This window comes from Sorex fumeus, unplaced genomic scaffold, assembly GCF_029834395.1.
Source record: "Sorex fumeus unplaced genomic scaffold, SorFum_2.1 ptg000045l, whole genome shotgun sequence".
NCBI classification, from domain to species: domain Eukaryota; kingdom Metazoa; phylum Chordata; class Mammalia; order Eulipotyphla; family Soricidae; genus Sorex; species Sorex fumeus.
In genome coordinates, this window is record NW_026606102.1 from 5,352,650 (window position 1) to 5,373,391 (window position 20,742).

Consider the following 20,742-nt stretch of genomic DNA (forward strand, 5'->3'; position numbering starts at 1 on the left):
TTTCCCAAGAATTGCTTTAGCTATTCGTGGGGGCTTATTGTTCCATATAAATTTCAGGAGTATTTGCTCCATTTCTTTGAAGAATGTCATGGGTATCCTTATAGGGACTGCATTGAATTTATACAATGCTTTCGGTAGTATTGCCATTTTGACAATGTTAAGTCTCCCGACCCATGAGCAGGGGATATCTTTCCATTTCCTCATGTCCTCTTTTATTTCCTGAAGTAGCGTTTTGTAGTTTTCTTTGTACAGGTTCTTTACTTTCTTAGTTAAGCTGATTCCTAGGTACTTGATTTTCTGGGGCACAATTGTGAACGGGATTGTTTTTTTCATGTTGCTTTCTTCTCTCTCACTGTTTGCGTATAGGAAAGCCATGGACTTTTGGGTATTGATTTTATAACCTGCAACTTTACTATACGAGTCTATTGTTTCTAGGAGTTTTTTGGTGGAAGTTATTGGGTTCTCTAAGTAGAGTATCATATCATCTGCGAATAGTGAGAGCTTGATTTCTTCCTTTCCTACCTGAATGCCCTTAATATCTTTTTCCTGCCTAATCGCTATTGCAAGTACTTCCAGTACTATATTGAACAGCAGTGGAGAGAGTGGGCATCCCTGTCTCGTCCCTGATCTTAGAGGGAAGGCTCTCAGTTTTTCCCCATTGAGGATGATGCTTGCTGTAGGCTTGTGGTAGATGGCTTTAATTATGTTGAGGAAGGTCCCCTCTATACCCATTTTGGCTAGGGTTTTCATCATAAAGGGGTGCTGGATCTTATCAAATGCTTTCTCTGCATCTATTGATATGATCATATGCTTTTTATCTTTTCTTTTGTTGATATGGTGGATTATGTTGATTGATTTCCGAATGTTAAACCATCCTTGCATCCCTGGGATGAATCCTACTTAAACCTCTGACTTTAGAGCACCCTACTGAAGAAGCAATAGAACAGGTCAAACCAAACCTACTGACTCTCAAGCAGATTGGAGGGAGTATGACTTCCATCTGCTGAGTTGGTTGGCCATCATCCTAGGCTTATCCGCAATTATCTGGATCCCCTCACCTCCCCCATTTAACTTCCAAGTATAACTCAACATCCGAAACATCAAGAACTGACTCACTTTTCTTTGTTCAAAATGCCATAGTCAGTTCTTCCCAGGGCTTCTCTGCCTTCTAGGACATCCATTCTCAAGTCCATTGTCTGTCCATCAGACTGGACACAAGGTCATTTCCTTTTCCATCAAAAACCATCTAGTTAGTATCTAGTGGCTTCTACTTCAAATTTTTTTCTTTTTTTTTTTTTTTTGCTTTCTGGGTCACACCCAGTGATATATAGCGATGCAAAGGGGTTACTCCTGGCTCATGCACTCAGAAATTACTTCTGGCAGTGCTCGGGGAACCATATGGTATACTGGGAACTGAACTCGGGTCGACCGTGTGCAAGGCAAACGACCTACCCGCTGTGCTCCAGGCCCCTAAATTCCAAACTTCTTAATCTCTCCAATGGCCACGCTCTTCCCTTCGTTTTATACTTCACTACTCTGTAGGCCCTCAATATGCTCCCAGCCATATTCCTCAAATGCTCCTGGCGACTTCTCACTTGAATTTCTTATCCCCTCCATAGAGAAAGTTTTTTTTTAATATAGATATATTTTTGATCACACCAGTGATTTCCAGAGCTTATACCTGGCTCTGCACTAAGGAATTATTCCTGGTGGTGCTTGGGGGACTATTTAGGATGCTGGGGTAGGTAAATGCCCTATTTGCTCTACCAGCCCCTCTGTACTTTTAAAAATCACTTCGGTTTTACCTATATATTATGTTACATTTTTCCAAAATGCCAATGTGGTCACCAGTCATAGCACAGCGGGCAGGGCATTTGCCTTGCACGCCACCAACCTGGCCGACCTGGGTTCTATTCCTCCGCCCCTCTCGGAAAGCCTGGCAAGCTACTGAGAGTATCTCACCCGCACGGCAAAGCCTGGCAAGCTACCTGTGACATATTCGATATGCCAAACACAGTAACAACAAGTCTCACAATGGAGACGAGACATTACTGGGCCCGCTGGAGCAAATTGATGCACAATGGGAGGACAGTGCTGCAAGATACCTACACTATTATATTTCTCTCCAATTATGTATTGATCTGTCAGTTATCTACTTCGTTCAGTATAAGCTGAACTATGGCATGAGGTCTTATCTACTTTATTCATGCCTGTATCTCTCATGCTCAAATAATCCCTGGCACATACTTTGTGCTCATTCAATAGAAAACGTGTATATTATATGACCAAGAATTTACACAGAAGAGACACCATTTTTGTTGTTGCTGTTGTTTTGGGGCACACCTGGTGATGCTCAGGCTGACTTCTGGCACTGTGGTTAGAGATCACTCCTGGCAAATATTTGAGATGCTGGGGATCAAACCTGGGTCAGTTGTGTGTGTACAAGGCAAGTGCCCTACTTGCTGTACTATGCCTCCATCCCCCAAAAAGAGACACCATTTATATATAGACATTTATCTAGGCTGTGGAAGCAAAGGAAAAAGGAAAAACACTTAACATTAAATAATAACTTCCTGTGAAGTTGCAGAAGGAAAATTTTTCTCTTCTAATAACTCAGCACTCTTTGATTAGCTATAATAGAAATGTATTTATTTTGGGAATAGAAATATGAATATTTTAAATTTTTAAATAGAAAATATGAAGAGAACATAATATTTTCTCAGGAAGACACATTGATTTTTCTTCTCTTTCTCTCTCTCTTTTTTTTTTCTTTTTGACTCAAACCCAGCGATGCACAAGGGTTACCTCCTGGCTCTGCACTCAGGAATTACTCCTGGTGGTACTGGGTGAACCATATGGGATGCCAGGGATCGAACCTGGATCAGCTGCTTTCAAGGCAAATGTCCTACCTGCTTTACTATCGCTCTGGCCCTGTCTCTCTTCTTAACAGATGATATGATAGCAATCTTATTGAACTGGAAAGTACCCATTAACAGACAAAAATAGTTATTTGGACACTTGTAATCACAGTGTTTCAAAATCATGAAGAAGGACAATTCAATCATTAGATAATTTTCTACTAAATTCTGGAGAGCTCACCTATGACAAACTATACATCTACAAGACACCTTAGGAATGGTGACAGAGCAAAACTCATATGCCTATGTTCCAATGTGTGTGTTTAACATTGTTGTACACTGCTTATAATCAAACCACAAACATCTCAAATATGTTGTGTTTTCAATAGGAAAATTCGGTGGGTTTGAAATACTAAAGCTCAAATAAAAAAATAGGAGATTTGGGGGGCTGGAGCGATAGCACAGCAGGTAGGGCATTTGCCTTGCACGCGGCCCACCCGGGTTCGATTCCCAGCATATCATATGGTCCCCTGAGCACCGCCAGAGGTAATTCCTGAGCACAGAGCCAGGAATGACCCCTGTGCATTGCCGGGTATGACCCAAAAAGCAAAAAAGAAAAAAGAAAAAAAAAGGAGATTTTGGTGGTGGTGCGGAAATACCCAATCATGACAGAACTATCAAATCCATTCATTCAAGAGCGATCTTACCTCCAGAGAAGATGGTGAACTTGCCGTCAAGACAAAGGGAGTGACGGCCATCTGACTGACTGCATCTTCATTTCTGTGGAAGTGAAGAAAGGCAGAATTAGCACAAAACCAGTGCAAAGTGCCTGGATCAAGTGATCACAACCAAGTCCCAGTCAAAAATGCAGGCATGAGTATCACAGAATAAACATATATAGTCACATGTCAACCAGGCAAAGCTCCTTGGTCCAAGGGAAGGTATTGCTAGGGAGACCCTAAGACTTAATTATTGGTGATGAAGAATAAAGATGTCAGGAATTGAGCTGAATTGAGCTGAGTTCTGCTCAATAAGGAAGATGCTGCTGAGGGTAACTTTGGAAAGGCTGCATGGAGGAGGAGACATTTTTCAGGTGGGCCTGATAGCCTCTGGCACCTGCTAATCTCTGGAGCACTTTGCTCTTTGAACTGGAAAGATTCTTGGCCTTCTCATTTGACTTCTAGCTTCATTCTGCCAAATGAAGGATGATGTGGTGTACGTGAACAGTCCTGCATGGGTAGATGATGTGAGAGGGAGTGAGGGATGTGGAGTGAGTACAGACCCAGACACTCCTCCTGCTCCTTATCTGAACTGGAGCAGAGAAAATGGAAGGTGAAGCTTCATTACCAGGGTGAGAGACATAGAGCAAGTGCTAGACAACCAGTTCTGATTATTCAACTGTGTCACTAGTTGACAGTAGGCAATGGCTCTGATAGAGATCTATTCCTTACCATTCATTCATGATGCATGACCAATATATCGTATATCAATATATAGCATATCGTATATATGTGTGCATATATACATCTATATATCATATATATACATATCATGATGCATGACCATAATGATGGGACGTTCTGACTTTAGGTTTCACATTATACACCAAGGTAGTCACATACATATTTTGTAGTCGCATACAGAGATCTAAGACTATTCACAGATATCTCTCTCTATAACCTGTGAATACAGAACAGCTGGGATCAGACTAGCCAAGATACTCAAAACCCAGCCCCACTTTCACTTCTCATCAACTGGAAAGAGACCCATGGATTCATATCCAGTAGGTGCTTGAATCATACCACTGCCTTTACCTCCAATGACTTTCTTTATTAAATATATATCCTATTTCACCCTAGGTTCAATAACTCTACTAGGTATATTAATCTTGTAAGTTCAAAGGCAATGTATTGATGCTAGTCTATGCATGGACATTCACAGTTAACTGGGATCATTTTTTGAGCTCAGGATCTGCAGCTCCTCTCTCAATTTCCATAGATGTTTCCCAAGCATCTCAGAAACAACAGAAGAAACATCTTCATCCCACCTGGTTCAAAGTGGTTTCATAGCAAATTCTCTTCCCTGTGTGAATGCCAACATCTGCCTTGTTATTCAACCAAGAATATGGGAGTCATTCTTTGTGTGTGTGTGTGTGTGTGTGTGTGTGTGTGTGTGTGTTCTAATTGGTGCTCAGGGAGCCCATGCAATACTCCTGGGCTACTCAGCTTGCTTGTGTATGTTGGAGGATTCCATGTGTGGTCACTGTGATGTGGTGCTGCTCTGGCCAGGCAGTGACAGGGGTCACCAGGGGTGCAAAGATTGCCTTGAGGCTCCACAAAGCATGCTAATTCTTATTCTTATTCTTCAGCTCCATGAGTTCCCTCCCCTGCTCCAGAGAGTCATTCTGGAAACTTCTTATCCATCCGGGTGTATCCAACTCACCAAGCTGCTCAGTTGCTTCTACCTTTGACTTTTTTTTTTGGGGGGGGTCACACCTGGCAATACTCAGGGGTTACTCCTGGCTCTGAACTCAGGAATTACTTCCGACGGTGCTCAGGGGACTATATGGGAAGCCGGGGATTGAACCTGAGTTGGTCACATACAAGGCGAAAGCACTACCCGCTGTACTCTCTCTGCCCCTTTACCTTTGAAATGTACCTGGCGTCCTACCAGGCCTTTCCAGCCTGTCTGAGTACAAGCCACCTCCATTTCTCACCCGAATCAACAGAACACCCTATTTGGTTTCCCTGCTTTACATCTTCATCCTCCCCCAGTCTGTTCTTCAGTCAGCAGAGTTATGGTTCAAATACAAAACTTGGAGACTTCTACCCCCTGCTTAAGTTCTTGATTGGTGTCTTCCTGCACTGTAATTGGACAGGCTCCAAGGCCTGGTGCAGTCTGGCCCCAGCACTCGACTTGTGCTAATGCTTATGCTTTCCTTTGGCTAACTTGACTCTTTCCATTTTTCAGCCATGCCAAGGTCCACCTCACCCTAGGCCCCTCCCCCTCTCTCTTTCTCTCTCTCCTTCCTTCCTTCCTTCCTTCCTTCCTTCCTTCCTTCCTTCCTCCCTCTCTTCCTCTTTCTTTCTTTCTTTCTTTCTTTCTTTCTTTCTTTCTTTCTTTCTTTCTTTCTCTCTCTCTTTCTTTCTTTCTTTTTTCCTCCCTGTTTCTTTCTTTCTTCTTTCTCTTTCTCTCTCTTTGTTTGTTTCTTTCTTCTTTCTGTTTCTTTTTCTTTCTTTCTTTCTTTCTTTCCCTTCCTTCCTTCCTTCCTTCCTTCCTTCCTTCCTTCCTTCCTTCCCTCCTTCCTCCCTCCCTCCCTCCCTCCCTCCCTTTCTCTCTCTTTCTCTCTCTCCCTTCCTTCCTTCCTTCCTTCCTTCCTTCCTTTCTTTCTTTCTTTCTTTCTTTCTTTCTTTCTTTCTTTCTTTCTTTCTTTCTTTCTTTCTGCTTTGTGTAGCTACAATCCCTAGTGCTCAATGGTTACTCCTGCTTCTGCACTCAGGAATGATTCCTGGCATAGCTTGTGGGACCATATGGGATTCTACAGATTGAATCAGCATTGAACCATGCTGGAGTGTGCAAGAAAAATGCCTTACCCATTGTATTATAACGCTGCCCCTCCCGCCCCGGGTCTTTTTCTCTGCCTATTCTCTTCCACCCTACATACCTGGTACTAAAATTCTTAGTTTTATTCCTATGTCTCCTCATACCTCACCAAGCTCACCATAAATGTCATTTCTTGGAAGGGCCTCTGCTCTATGTGTATCACACTCTACACTCAGAGACACATGTGCTTCTTCACAACTCATTTAGCCAATCAGCACAGCCACTTCTGCACTGCTTTCGCTCCCCGGGCCCTAGAGAGGGCACCCAAAGCTGGCACTCATGTCCTTTTTATTCTTCTATCTTCAAGGCCAAACACAGTGCCTGGGAAATAGTTTGGACTGAAGGCTGTTACAGAAAAGCAATGTGATGACTCAGTTTAACAAGTTGGAGGAGCTTCCATTCTAGCACTGCAACTAACTAGCTGTGCTACACAGGGAAAAACACTTTGCAGAGTCTTAGTTTCCCAAGCTAAGTAATTAGGCTGAACTAATCCCCAGCTGATGAATATATATATATATATATATATATATATATATATATATATATATATGGTTGGAGCGATAGCACAGCTGGTAGGGCGTTTGCCTTGCATGCAACCAACATGGTTGACCTGAGTTCGATTCCTCCGCCCTTCTCGGAGAGCCCAGCAAGCTACTGAGACTATCTCGCCCACACGGCAAAGCCTGGCAAGCTACCCATGATGTATTCTATATGCCAAAACACAGTAACAACAAGTCTCACGATGGAGACGTTACTGGGCCCGCTCGAGCAAATCAATGAACAACGGGAGGACCGTGACCTAGCAATATATATATAATCTTGGTGGGTTGAGGCAGAGTATAAAGAGATGTGTCTAAATACCTCTGCTGTCTCTCACATTCTTAGGTTCTTGGATTAGCTAGCACACAAGTCCAACAACCAAAGGGAGAAAAACTCAAATCATCAAAGTGACTCAGAGCATAAAAATAGATTTATTATTCCTGAGAGTATTACAGATGCCGTAGGCCTGCACCAGTAGGTGACACAGCTATTGTTTTCTGGTGGTACAATCTATCATTCGGCCCTTCCTCTCATACATCGAAGAAATCACCTTGGGTATGGAACAGCATTTTCTCATTGTTCCTTTCCTTTCCTACTCCTTTTCCCCCACTGAATAGCACAGTGGAGCTCAGCTGAAGCTGAGAGCTGGAAGTCAACATCACACATTAGCTCCCCGAGCAGCACACAGTAGATTGGGCAGTAATTAAACAGATGGCTTTTTACATCTTTCAAAGGTTACCGGCATTAAAGATATGGCAAGGCATAAATTCTTAGTATGAGAAATCATGATTCACAGGACCATGTTAGTGCAAATCGGCCAAGTTATCCCTTCATAATTTAATGATTCCCTGAAATTAGCATGACTTTGATGGTCTTTAAAGTCCATATTAATTTTTTTCCAACCTCACATAATCGAAAACTTACAATTACTCAGTGGAGAGAAGAATGCTGTTATATGAAGTTATGGCTCATCATAATTCTTTAGAATCCACTTACAAGCTGGCGTTTGTGCACTTCAGCATCAGGCAAATGGAGACTTGGCAGGGCGAGAATTCTGAAGACAAAGAAGTGTGGGACAAGGCAGGGGAGGGAGAAGGCCTTTAGAGTACCACCATGCTGGGAGCTGCAGTGACTCTTGTGGACCCTTCGACCCCTTCTAGGATTCTGGAAAGGAACACAATCTGTTTCTTTGTAATTAACCTTGCCACGATAATTAACTGGCATTTCTTAGGTCTGGATGCCCCGTTATAGGACATGGTCAGGAATTGTAATTGTTAGTGTTTTTATAATTCTCTTTAACAGCCGTTGGGACAGAGGCAATGGAGTTTTACTACGGCTTAGAGAAGGTTTCTAGACGCCCGTGTGCTTATGGTTCCTGTGCTCTGTCAACATGCTCTGAGCTGTTATTCCCCCATTAGCACAGGGATCAGATTCTTATAATAGTGCCCAGCTTATACCTGCCTGAGATGACGCTGCTATGACTGCCTATAGACTGACAGTGGCCTGAATAAGCAGGAAAGAGACTGGACAGCAGAACAATGTCCTGTGGTTTCCAATCTATTCTAATGATCAATTACAGACGGCAGAGGGCCAGTGGCCAAAGGTCAATGCTCAGTGGACATTTCTTGGGGGTGATTTCCTAAACGGGTCAAGATAGCGATTGTTCACCTGCATTTCTCAACCCTTATACCCTTTTCCTACCAGAGCCCCTTTCCAACCTTGTTCCTTGCTGTGGTCTCCCCACGCCATCCTACTGGTTGGCTCCCTAATCTTGTGCTATTACCTCCTACTTAAGAGGTTTTCAATGGTGAGCCCCCTTATGGGGGGCCCACACGGAGTCAACAGTTCTTTGGTTGTAATCTGCTGATACACCATGTGTACCCCAGACAGCCTGCCTCAAGCTTGGTGGACATAAGAGGCAGACACCTGCCTCGCTTTGGGCCAATCAGATTATCTTTCCCAGTGATTCAGACAGAAGTCAGGGGATTCATGTTTGGATACTCCCAGGGGCTTCATAAGACACCCCCCCGCCCCCCGCCGCTGACAACACTATTGCAGGGTTTGACTTGAATGGCCCCTTGAGTCCAGGATACAGCCTTGTATTCCTGGATACATTTTCTTTTTAATTTGGAACAGCAAGAGTTTGTGTTAATTGGTTGAGAGTCAATCACATTAGCTCTGGTTCGTGTTGAATATAAACATCTGTTTATTGAACCAATACATATACTATACAAACAAAGGTGAATAAAACATGGTTTCAGTCTTTCATGATATTAACAGTTACCAAGGAGCCCAATTAAGTGTACTGTCTTGTTTATTTTCCATAAAGATACTGCTGACGCCCTCCCTGAGTTTCTTTCTCATAGGATAGATTTATATTCATGACAAATATGCATTTGGGATCCTGATCTCAAGTCTATTTTTAAAAAATAAAAGTGCACTCACATTGGTGTAAAAAAAAAGTCATGCAATATAATGTTAGGTGGAAATCTAAGAAAGTCTCCAAATTTCCTGCTCCCTGAAACAGACTGTGAATATGATGATCCCAATTCTACAATTAGATTGTATTATCATAAAAAGACTCCAAGACATATCATAATCAGAATGATGAATACCACAGGTAGAGACACAATACTGCAAGCAGCAAGGTCAAAGAAGGAAATCACATACAAAGGAGCATCCCTTAGATTTATAGCAGACTTATCAGACAAAACCATCTGGACCCAAAGACAGTGGTGGGATATAGTGAAAAAACTCAATGAAATGAACGCCTTGCCAAGAAGGCTTTATCCAGCTAGACTCTTACTTAGACTCAAAGGAGAAGTTCAAGGAGAAGTACACTACTTCATGGACAAACAACAGCTCAGAAACTTTATAGACTCAAAACCAAACACAAGACAAGGACTGAAGGGGCTACTGTAAGACAAGACAAACCCCACCAACATAACAACTTCTACAGAAACAAGGCACAAATCCCCATGACAATAATCTCTCTCAATGTTAATGGTCTAAATGTGCCAATTAAGAGACACAAAGTGGCAAAATGGATTAAAAAACTGAATCCAACATTCTGCTGCCTATGAGAAACATATTTGAACAGTGGGAGCAAACACAGACTCAAAGTCAAAGGATGGAAAACAATTCTTCAAGCAAACAACTCCCTCAAATAAGCCGGAGTGGCCATATGAGTATCTATGGATTTCAGGCTGAAAAAATATTAGAAGAGATGGTGAAGGCCATTTTTTAAGAATCAAGGGATATGTACATCAGGAAGAAATTCATCAGGAAGAAATTACACTTCTACCATATACATACTCAAAGAGGGGCCAGATTGTATTACGGTACAGGATCTTTAAGATAAAAGGAGCTGATCAGGATTGGCCTGACCTAAAGACAAGGCCCACTTCTGGGTTCTCAACCTTCTCCTCAAACTTCTAAATTGGGAAACACGCTATGCAGTGATTCCCATTGGGCTATCCAGTGCCAGCCTCAGGGAGCTCCTCTCCTGTCTGGGCTAATAGTCCCAGGCTCGCCTTGGGGGACATCTCCAACTATCTGACAGGACTCCAGTAGTTTCAATATGTCCTTTGGATAAAGTTGCATATAAGACCCTCTGTTTGTTTACTCTGAGTCTCGGCAGTGCAGCCTTAAGAGCTGAGTGTCACAGTTCCACTTTCCATCCCTGGCATGGTAGGATGACTATAAAATACTTGAAGAAGTTGCCTTTGCTAGTGCAGGTAGAGTTGAGGGCGCAGCACAGGGTGATACCCTCCTGATCCTCAGTGATGTGATTCTGCTGTTGCCAGGTCCCAAGGTTCATACTTTTCTTTCATTTCCACATTGAACCAGTGCTTGGTGATACTCCCTACCCTCTTCTCTTTTTATTTCCTGGATAGTCATGTCAACACACATGTAGACAGAATATCTGTTTCCTGAGCACAGAGTATGCAAAGAAGGCCCTTTGTGGAACCCTGAGGGAGACACGTAACATAAGAAAAATGGGGGGGGGGAGAATGGGGGGGAACTTGCCTTGCATGCGACCAACCCAGGTTTGATTCCTCATACCACATATGGAGCCCTGGGCTCTGCAAGGCATGATCCCTAAGTACGAAACCAGAAATAATCCCTCATGTGCACCCGCTGCCTACTGCCCTCCAACCCCAAACAAACCAATAAACAAAAAGAAATAAATAGGATTGAAGAGCTGGCACTGAGAGCTGGAGCGCATGCTTTGCATGTAGAAAGCCTGGGTTCAATCCCCAGCATGATATGCCCCCCCCCAAGCCCCACTGGAAGTGACTCCCAAGCACTACACTGAGAATGACTTCAAGGTGTTGCTGCTGCCTGCTACCTTCCAAATAAAACACTTGCTGTGTTAAACTGAAGAAATTTGAGGTTGTAAATCACTAACACGCACTCAAAAGTCACTTAACACATAATCATCCTTTTCAAAAGTTATGCTTCTATCTCATTCAGAATAGCTGAACATTGGAAACAACCCAAAGCTCCACCTATAGGAAAACAGACCAACAAATTGAGGCACCAACATAGACGGGCTCAGTAATTTAAGAACAAACTTACACTGCTGACAAAGCTCCTAGAACTATGTAAAATCAAAGAAAGAGGACACAAAAGAGTCAACAAAGTTGGATTCTTTTTATATAAACTTCATGAATGGTTAAAACCAATCATGGTGGAAGAACTCAGGAAGTGTAGGCTGGGGAAGGAGGTGAGTGTCTGGACGCCCCAGCAAACAGAGGGAAAAGCATGCTCCAAATTTCTGTTGTGGGTGGTGAGAACCTGGGTATTTGTTTCACTGTATCACTGACATCCCGTTTTCATCAATTTACTCGAGCAGGCACCAGTAATGTCTCCATTCGCCCCAGCCCTGAGATTTTAGCAGCCTCTCTCCACTTGTCTTTCTCAACGTTGCCATATTGGAGGCTCTTTCAGGGTCAGGGGAATGAGACCCGTTATTGTTACTGTTTTTGGCATACTGAATACACCATGAGTAGCTTGCCAGGCTCTACTGTGCAGGCGGGATACTCTTGGTAGCTTGCCAGGCTCTCCGAGAGGTACAGAGGTGCTCCAGGAAAAACTGTTTATGTCTAGTATGATTAAAATTCAACCAACTAAACACTTAACATCACTTGCATTGAGCTTCAATGGTATTCTAATTAAAATATAAATTTGTGGGGCCAGAGAGATAGTTCAATGAACTTGGCTCAGGTTTTGCCTGTGAGAACAATGGATTTGATCCCTGACACCATATGCACCCCCAAATATCATGGGGAGTGACTCCCCAAGCATTGTGAATAATTCCTAGCACTTCCGGGTATACCCTAAACAATAAATAAGATTCATCAGCACTTCAAAAAACAATTCTTTTTTCTCCAGCTATCTGTTGTATAAGACAACTATACTCTTCTGAAGAGAAGTCTAGACTCATGCTGGTCTAGACAAAGGTGCGAATTTTATCATGGATAAGGTGTAAGCAAGATCTCTATTTTAATTTCTTTTGGGGTACTGGGATACTCTTCCCAGTGTTCGGGGGGCACAGGGGCCACTTGCAGAGGTGCTGGTGTTCACAGTGCTGGGGTCACAACCAAATGCTTCACACATATGAGGTGTGAGCTTTACTACTTGAATTCACATGCCTGACTTACAAGCAAGATGTTAAACTACCTAAAATGTTGGGGCTGGAGAGATTTACAGCAGGGAGGGCACTTGTCTTGTGGGCAGTTGACCCCAATTCGATTCCTAGTACCCCACACAGTCCCCTGAGATCCTTTGGTAGTGATCCCTGAGCACAGAGTCAGGAGTAAGCCCTGAGCATTAAAAGGTGTGCACCCCCCCCAAACAAACAAAAACTACCTAAAATGTTACTTTCTTGATCTGTAAAATTGGGACATCTTCTAATAGAATTGCCATGAAATAATATCAATTTCAAAATGGTAAAGCATAATAATAACAATAAAACATATTTGATGATGCTGAGTTTCAGGTTGCTTGAGTTCCCAGACACAAAACCCTCATTGCCAAAGAGGTCCCCATGGCTAATGGCTCCATTCTGAAGAATGGTTTCATCCTTTCCTTTCTTCTAGCTTCACGGCATCCCTCCCAATTCAGAGACTTTTTGCTTTGGCTGAACTTGGACAACAGTGTCCTTGCTGGTGCCCTTGTTTTGTGTTTGCCTCGTCTCAGTCCATCCAAATCACTCCCTGCTCAATCTGTGACAACTGAGTGTTAATATCCAGGATATGTCAGAACTCAAACAACAAAGCAATCTGATTGAAAAATGGGCAAATGGGAGCCAGAGAGCTAGAGTGCCAGGGGTTGAGCACATATTTGGCATGCAGGAGGCCTGGGCTTGATCCTCAGCACTGCATGGTCCCTGAGCACCACAGAGTGTGACCCCAAAACCTTAGTCCCCCAAGCACCAACCAAAGGAAGAGAAGATTGAAGAGACACTTCTTCAGAGGAGTTAAATGGCCAACACGCATACCGAAATGGAAAGTAGCTTAGCATCACTAATCATCAGAGAAATGTGAATCAAAGTCTTCTCACACTTGTTATAAGAACTCTTAGCAGCGGGGGAGTCACTTCAAGAGGCTGGAACACATGCGGGAGCCTCTGGGTTCGTTCCTGTCACCACATGGTTCCCCAAGCACTGAGTGGAATAACCCCTGAGCACTACCAGGTTTGGGTCGCCACCCATCCCAAAAATAAATAAACAAACAAACAAATAAATAAATAGATAAATACAGTTCTTATTTTTTTTTTAAAAAGCCAACAAACTGGAAATAAATATTGGTGAGGTTGTGAAGAAATCAAAATGCTTGTTCAGTATTGGCAGAAATGCAATATGGTTCAGCTGCACTGAAAATAGCATGGTGATCTCTCAAAACAATGGAAAAGCAGAATTATCACACAATTAGCAACTGTACAGCTGCACATTCACCGAAAAGAGCCGAAAGAAGAGTTGCACAGCAACACCTGTCCAGCTATGATTCTAGAGGCATCACTCTCAAGAGCTAAAAGAGACAACCCACGTATCCCCCAACAATCAACACCATGTAGTTCATTTGACATCAGTGTATTATTCAACTGTAATACTCGGACACAGGCTACCATGTGAATAAAACTTGAGAACATTATGGAAAAATTAAACAAGGCAGCTACAATGCACAAATATTGTGTAATTCTATGTGTATGCGGCGCCTTACAGAGTCAAATTCAGAGAGGAAAACTAGAATGATAACTGCCAGGGCTTCCCCAGCCAAGGGAATGTTGGCTGCTGGGGATGTGTAGGGATATGCCAGGGAAGTATACAGAATTTCAATTATGTCAAGATAAAAGTTTTGGAAACAAGAGGTTGGATATAAATGTACACAGACTGTAAATGTCCTTAATGCCATTGGGTTGCGCCCTTAATGATTATGGTGCCAACCATATAGTCTAACAGTATTACAATAATAGGAGATTATGAGGACCAGACAAATAGAGTAGGCACAAAGCACTTGTCCTGCATATGGACAACCCCAGTTCGATCCTTTGTCACCACATATGGTCCCCTGAGCACCTCCAGGAGAGGTCCCTGAACACAGAGCCAAGGGTAATCCTCGTATACTGCCAGGTGTGGCCCCAAACCCCTGCCTTGGAAAAGAAGAAGTACAGAGGTGCCGGAGAGATTGGACAAGGGTTGAGGTGCTTGCCCTGTATGCAGCCAGTCCTGTGACCATGTGGCACTCCCTCCTTGGCACTGAGGAGAGTGAACCCCAAGCACAAATCCAAGAATAGCCCCCTAGTACTGCGAGATACTTCCCAAAATACTTCCCTGCTCCAAAAGCAGTCATGCATCTAGCATGGAAGTAGTTATGTATTTGGCCTGTAATTACACAGACAAGGTAAATGAACAAGGAACACAGGATCACAACTAAGCAGAACTGGATATTATCTTCTAATTTTCCTAAATACAATGGCACAAGAAGAAGGGGAAAAATATGATACAGAAAATAACTTACACATAAATTGCAATATAACAGTGAATGAATAGAGAAAGCCAATAAATCTCAATGTGAGCAGAACTTTCTAGAAAGATTCCAGGAGATATTTTTAAAGACCTCAGGAGACATTTAAAGGATATGAATATGAAAATGGAATAATATCCAATTTCCAAGTGGAAGAAACAACTAAAATAGCTGAATCTGGTGAATCAGAGCTAAATGGCCAATGACAGTGGAATGTTAAGTTCTATTTACTGGCATCCAGTCAATGGCAGACACTAATGAGGGCTGCAGGGAGTAACTCAGCACCCAGACCCACTTTCACAAGGGCCGCAGGCTAGTTCTCAGCAACTGTCAGCTGTGCAGAGGAAAGGGTGACTCATAAATTTTTCAGTTGGCAAGAAGGTTGATATGGGGAATTTGGAAGGCAGCTATGCTCAACGCTATACCCTCAACACGGCCGTGTGGGGCACTTGGAATGAATAACTTAGCCTAGTAAGTGTCTTGGGGAGACGTACTTCTCCTTTCCTCTTGTTACACTGTCTAGGGGACACATGCTTGGCCAAATCGTTGGGGAACCCATTGGTTGTGCCATCAGCATTGCTCTCAGTGATGTGCTCTGTGTGTGTGTGTGTGTTTGTGTGTGTGCACGTGCATGTGTGCGCACGCACTGCAGAGGATCAAACTTGTGACTTCATGCTTGCAAGGCAGACACTCTACCATGAGTCACATCTGTGGGGATGTAAGGCCCTCGAGCTCGAGCGGGCCCAGTAACGTCTCCATTGGAGACTTTGTTGTTACTGTGTCTGGCATATCCAATACTCTCGGTAGCTTGCCGGGCTCTCCGAGAGGGGCGGAGGAATCGAACTCGGGTCGGCCATGTTGGCCGCTTGTAAGGCGAACACCCTACCCGCTGTGCTATCACTCCAATCCTCACATAAAGTTAAAGAAGGTAGAACAGCTCCTGTTCTCCCCCTTGCTTTCTTATTCCTAATCTGCAATTACAAGCCCATATGTGTATGCTAGCAATAGGAACCTTCCTCCCCTTTCCCCCCACTGCCTCCAATACAGAATTGTTCAGGGCTCTTGATGCTGAGAAAGCTAGAGATTAAAGGTGTCTGGAATGCTACAGAGAACAGCACACATCAAAAAGGAAAACCAGTGCTGGCACAGACGCAGGGAGAAAGGGATCCTCATTCATTGCTGGTGAAAATGCTGAGTAGTTCAGCCTTTTTGGAAAACAATACGGGCATTCCTCAAAAAACTAGAAATTGAGCTTCCATATGACCCAGCAATACTGTTCCTGGGAATATATCCTAGGGGCCCCCAAATGCAATGCAGGAGAGTTATCTGCACTTCTATATTTATTGCAGTACTATTCACAATAGTCAGAATCTGGAAACAGCCCAAGTGCTCAAGAATAGATGATTGGATAAAGAAACTACAGTGCATCTACACAGTGGAATATATCTGCTAGCAAAAACGAGGTCATGAAATTTGCTTAGACAAAGACGAACCTGGAGAGTGTCATGCTAAGTGAAATGAGTCAGTGGAAAAGGGACAGGCATAGAGCGACTGCGCTCATTTGTGGTCTATTAAAAACACAGTATGAGACCAATACCCAAGAACAGTAGAAACGAGGGCCAGGAGGACTCCTCTATGGTTGGAAACTTGCCATAAGGGGTGGTGGGAGGCTGCGGTTAGGACAGAGAAGGGACCACTATGACAATGATAATTGGAAATGATCACTCTGGACAAGAACTGAGTGCGGAAAGGAGGAAAAGTGATATACATGATAACCGTTTGTGTACTGCAAACCATAATGTCTAAAAGGAGGGGGGGTGGCAGAGAGTGAGTGAGTGAGTGAGTGAGTGAGTGAGTGAGTGAGTGAGAAAGTGAGAGAGAGAAGTTAAGAGTGTGTCCACCATAGAGGGGATGGTTGGGGCGGGGGCAGAGGTGGGGAAATGGAGACATTGGTGATGGGAAATGCACACTGGTAAAGGGTCGGGTGTTGGAACACTGTATGACTGAAATCCAACATGAACTACTTTGTAACTGTGTATCTCATGGTAATTCAATTAAAAAAGGCGGGAAAAAGCACCTTTACCACATCTGACCAAAAATAGCACTGTAGCACTGTCCTCCGGTTGTTCATCAATTTGCTTGAGCGGGCCAAATAACATTGTGAGACTTGTTACTGCGTTTGGCATATTGAATATGTCACGGGTAGCTTGCCAGGCTTTGCTGTGCGGGCGAGATACTCTCGGTAGCTTGCTAGGCTCTCCGAGAGGGGCGGAGGAATAGAACTCAGGTTGGTTGAGTCAGCCGCGTGCAAAGCAAACGCCCTACCCACTGTGCTATCGCTCCAGCCCCTGACCAAAAATATAAATAAATAAATAAATACATAAATAAATAAAGATGCTTGGGAAACAAAGGTAAAACCCTGTAGGGACTAGAAGCCTGCCACATGCAGAGGGAATTGCTTGACTCTTGCACCGGAGCTGCCCGGAAAGTCTCCAGCTAGCCTGGCTTTGATCAATGTCCCCGTTCATTAGGATTCTTTGGCAGCAGGTAATAGGAATGAGTGTGGGCCAACTAAAGCCAAGGAGAATTTGTTAGTGGGAAAATAGGACTTGACAAAACACAGGCAAGTTGTCCAATCTGACTTGGAACAGAAAAGAACTAGACCACCAGAGAGTAAGGAATTGGGAAGGAGAATGATGTCATGTTAGGAACCCTGGTCAAGGCCCTGGGCCCTGGGAACAGACACCATATCCAGAAAGCCACTTGCTTCCGATTCTCAGTCTATGGCATCATATTGGTCTCATGACCACTCACCGGCCACCTTCGGAAGTGAAATATCTGACTCCTACAGCATCCGTGGAGGGAGAAGGCACCTACTTGCACTCTTTCGTATTATTTACTCTGAGTTCATGTGCATGTGTGTGCATGCATGTGTGTTTGTGAAGGAACTCTACAAAATGCCCAGAGCATCCTGGACACTGGGATGATGGTGGAGAGAAGTGGACACTGCAGGGGAGGATGTGGCACAGGAATGTGTTACGCACTAACTAGTACTGTTAATAATAGTACTAACAGTTAGTACTATTATTAGTTAATATTAGTACTAACAGTACTGCAAGCTATGGTGCTGAAAATGAAAGTTTTTAAAAAATGAAAACTTGATAAATTCTTTTCATGAAATAGCAAAGTGGATTTTAAAAGATACTTTATATATAACATATTTTAAAAAATGAGCTTGTTTTTCCGTACCAACACTTTGGCTAATTCACTAAATTGAACTAACTTATGAGTGAACAGTCTGTAAAATTTTTTGTCATTTCTGATTGACCGATCACTTTCAAGAGAAAATGTCTGGCTATTTGAATGTTTAAAAGAATATGTCACAGACTTTCAAGAGACTTTTAGAAATAGATGAGCCAGATGGCTCACCACTGGCTTGAGTACACAGTCTCCAAAGTTACATAATATGCCAAAAGGAGCAAGACTTGTTTGGATATAAAAATAGAATTTCTGATGTATTTGCTAAAAGACCAACCGACAAAACATTCCATTCTTCCTTGTTCTCGAATGTTTCAAAATTTTACTTAACAAATAAAAAAGTAAATACTAATTAAGGTTACTATTAAAATGAGTAAGAAAGAAAGCGAGTATCCTGAAAAGATTAAGCAAGAGTCAGCCTGCAGGCAGGGATGGAATGCATGGCCCAGCTAAGCAGAAACAGAAGGGCCTTGAAACCTCAAGTGTTTCCTTCCTCTGCAATTCCTGACAACCCAGAACTGGCCTCTTCCTCTAAACTTCTGCCCCTGACTCCCATGGATGATATTTTCACATGCACATGAGTAGAGGCACTGGTTTCCTTAATGGTCCCTGAGTCTGAAAGATGCTTCCTTACACAATTCAAAGCAAATGACCACAAAGCAGGATGCTCATCCGATAGTGCTCTCCTAAAGACCACATCTTCTAGAAGTAAGACTCGGGCATGCCGGCCCAAACTTTCAGTTCTGAAAATTGAAGTTTCTGTACCTCCAACGGCTTGACTTCTTCTCAGGTCTGAGTTGATGCCTCTTTCGCTGAGACCTTCCCAGAACCTGCAAAGCCTGGAGTAGGTGTGTCTTGTTCAGGCTCCTACAGGAGCTGACACTTCTATCCCTGGATGATGAATCAGACTGTTTACTCTGCTTCCTCCTTTAGGGCAGGCTGTGTTCTTGCATCACTGATCCGCAGCTCCCGCACAGGTGGGCACTCAACAAATACTTGCTGAATAAATGAATAAATATTTTCTGATGGAAGTAAAACATGCTGTTCCCCCATCACCAATCTACATGCTACAATCCCCAATCACTCCTATTTCTAAAAATGAGATTAAAAAAAAATATCAAGGTCATGGGGCCTGGACAACAGTACAGGAGTTAAGGCAGGTACCCTGTATGTGCCCGACCTGGGTCCTATCCCTGCACCACATGGCACTACATGGCTTTCTGCGCATTCGTGGGTATAACCCTTGAGCCCCCAGCACTGCAGGGCCCAAGCAGTGGTTTATACCCTGGATTTCTCATGTGGAATTGCTGGCTCAGTTGGCTAAGCATTGCTGGGATTGATCCAGGGCCCTGAGCACCATTTGGAAGCCCCCAGCACGTCCTCCCCCAGTAAACCAAGAGCACAGTAAAGATTATTTTTGTTTTTGTTTGGGCTGGAGCGATAGCACAGCGGGTAGGGAGGGTAGGGTGTTTGCCAGGCATTCAATTCCTCTGTCCCTCTCGGAGAGCCCGGCAAGTACCGAGAGTATCCCGCCTGCATGGCAGAGCCTGGCAAGCTCCCCATGGCGTATTCGAAATGCCAAACACAGTAACAACAAGTCTAACAATAGAGACTGGTGCCCTCTTGAGCAAATCGATGAACAACGGGAGGACAGTGCTACTAGACAGTGCTACAGTGCTTTGTTTGGGGTAACACCCGGCAGGGCTCAGGGCTTCCTCCTGGTTCTCCACTGGAAATTGCTCCTGGTGGTACTTAGGGGATCAAATGGGATGTGGTGGACGGTCAGCTGTGTGCGAGCCAAGCACCCTACCCACAGTACTCTCGCTCCGGCCCCCACACAATAAGGATTTTAAAACAGGCATTCTAGCTGCTTCCTGAGATGCAGTTCCCCCAGAGAGGATTCTGACATTCACATTCATTTCTAGTCCAAGTCGTCTTTGAGCAGTGAGGCCAGGGAACAACAGGCCACATTCCGAAATGACCCAGAGCAGACATATGATCAATCGATGAGATGCGGCGGGTCCCCTGGTGCGTCCCCTTTGACTCAGTCACACCCGACAGCCAGAAAGAAATCTTTCCAAGGGGTTCCGTTTCACTTGGCCTCCGTTAGCCCCGGGAGCTTTTACACGCTACACATTTTCCACATGTAATTAAGAAACGGAGAGTGAGCTGTTATACATGACATTTAATTTTCAGCAGCAGGGGAAGGTACGACAGGAGCTGCAGGCAAGATCATTAATCTCCTTGGATCCCACGTGCTGCCAGATACAGCCGTTCATTCTTCACCGTGTGGAGACGGCTCTCTACCTGTACATTGGCGCAGGGTCGTGTGCAGGGTAGGGGGAATCACGCTGAACGGGAAAACTCAGAGAACTGAACGCGCAGGACCGAGGAAGCACTCGGATTGTCACAGACCTCTGGGTGATCCAGAGCAGAATAATTTAGGATAGCAA

At 43.8% G+C, this 20,742-nt stretch overlaps 1 protein-coding gene across 2 annotated transcripts in view; it reads right to left on the reverse strand.

Annotated features, from left to right (window-relative positions):
* PATJ (PATJ crumbs cell polarity complex component) overlaps positions 1–20,742 on the reverse strand; it is a 391,552-nt gene that overhangs the window by 120,749 nt on the left and 250,061 nt on the right. For both annotated transcript variants that reach the window (XM_056122284.1, XM_056122283.1), the window contains exon 30: positions 3,566–3,638. In XM_056122284.1, coding sequence (XP_055978259.1) covers positions 3,566–3,638 — 73 coding nt within the window. The remainder of the gene's footprint in view (positions 1–3,565; positions 3,639–20,742) is intronic.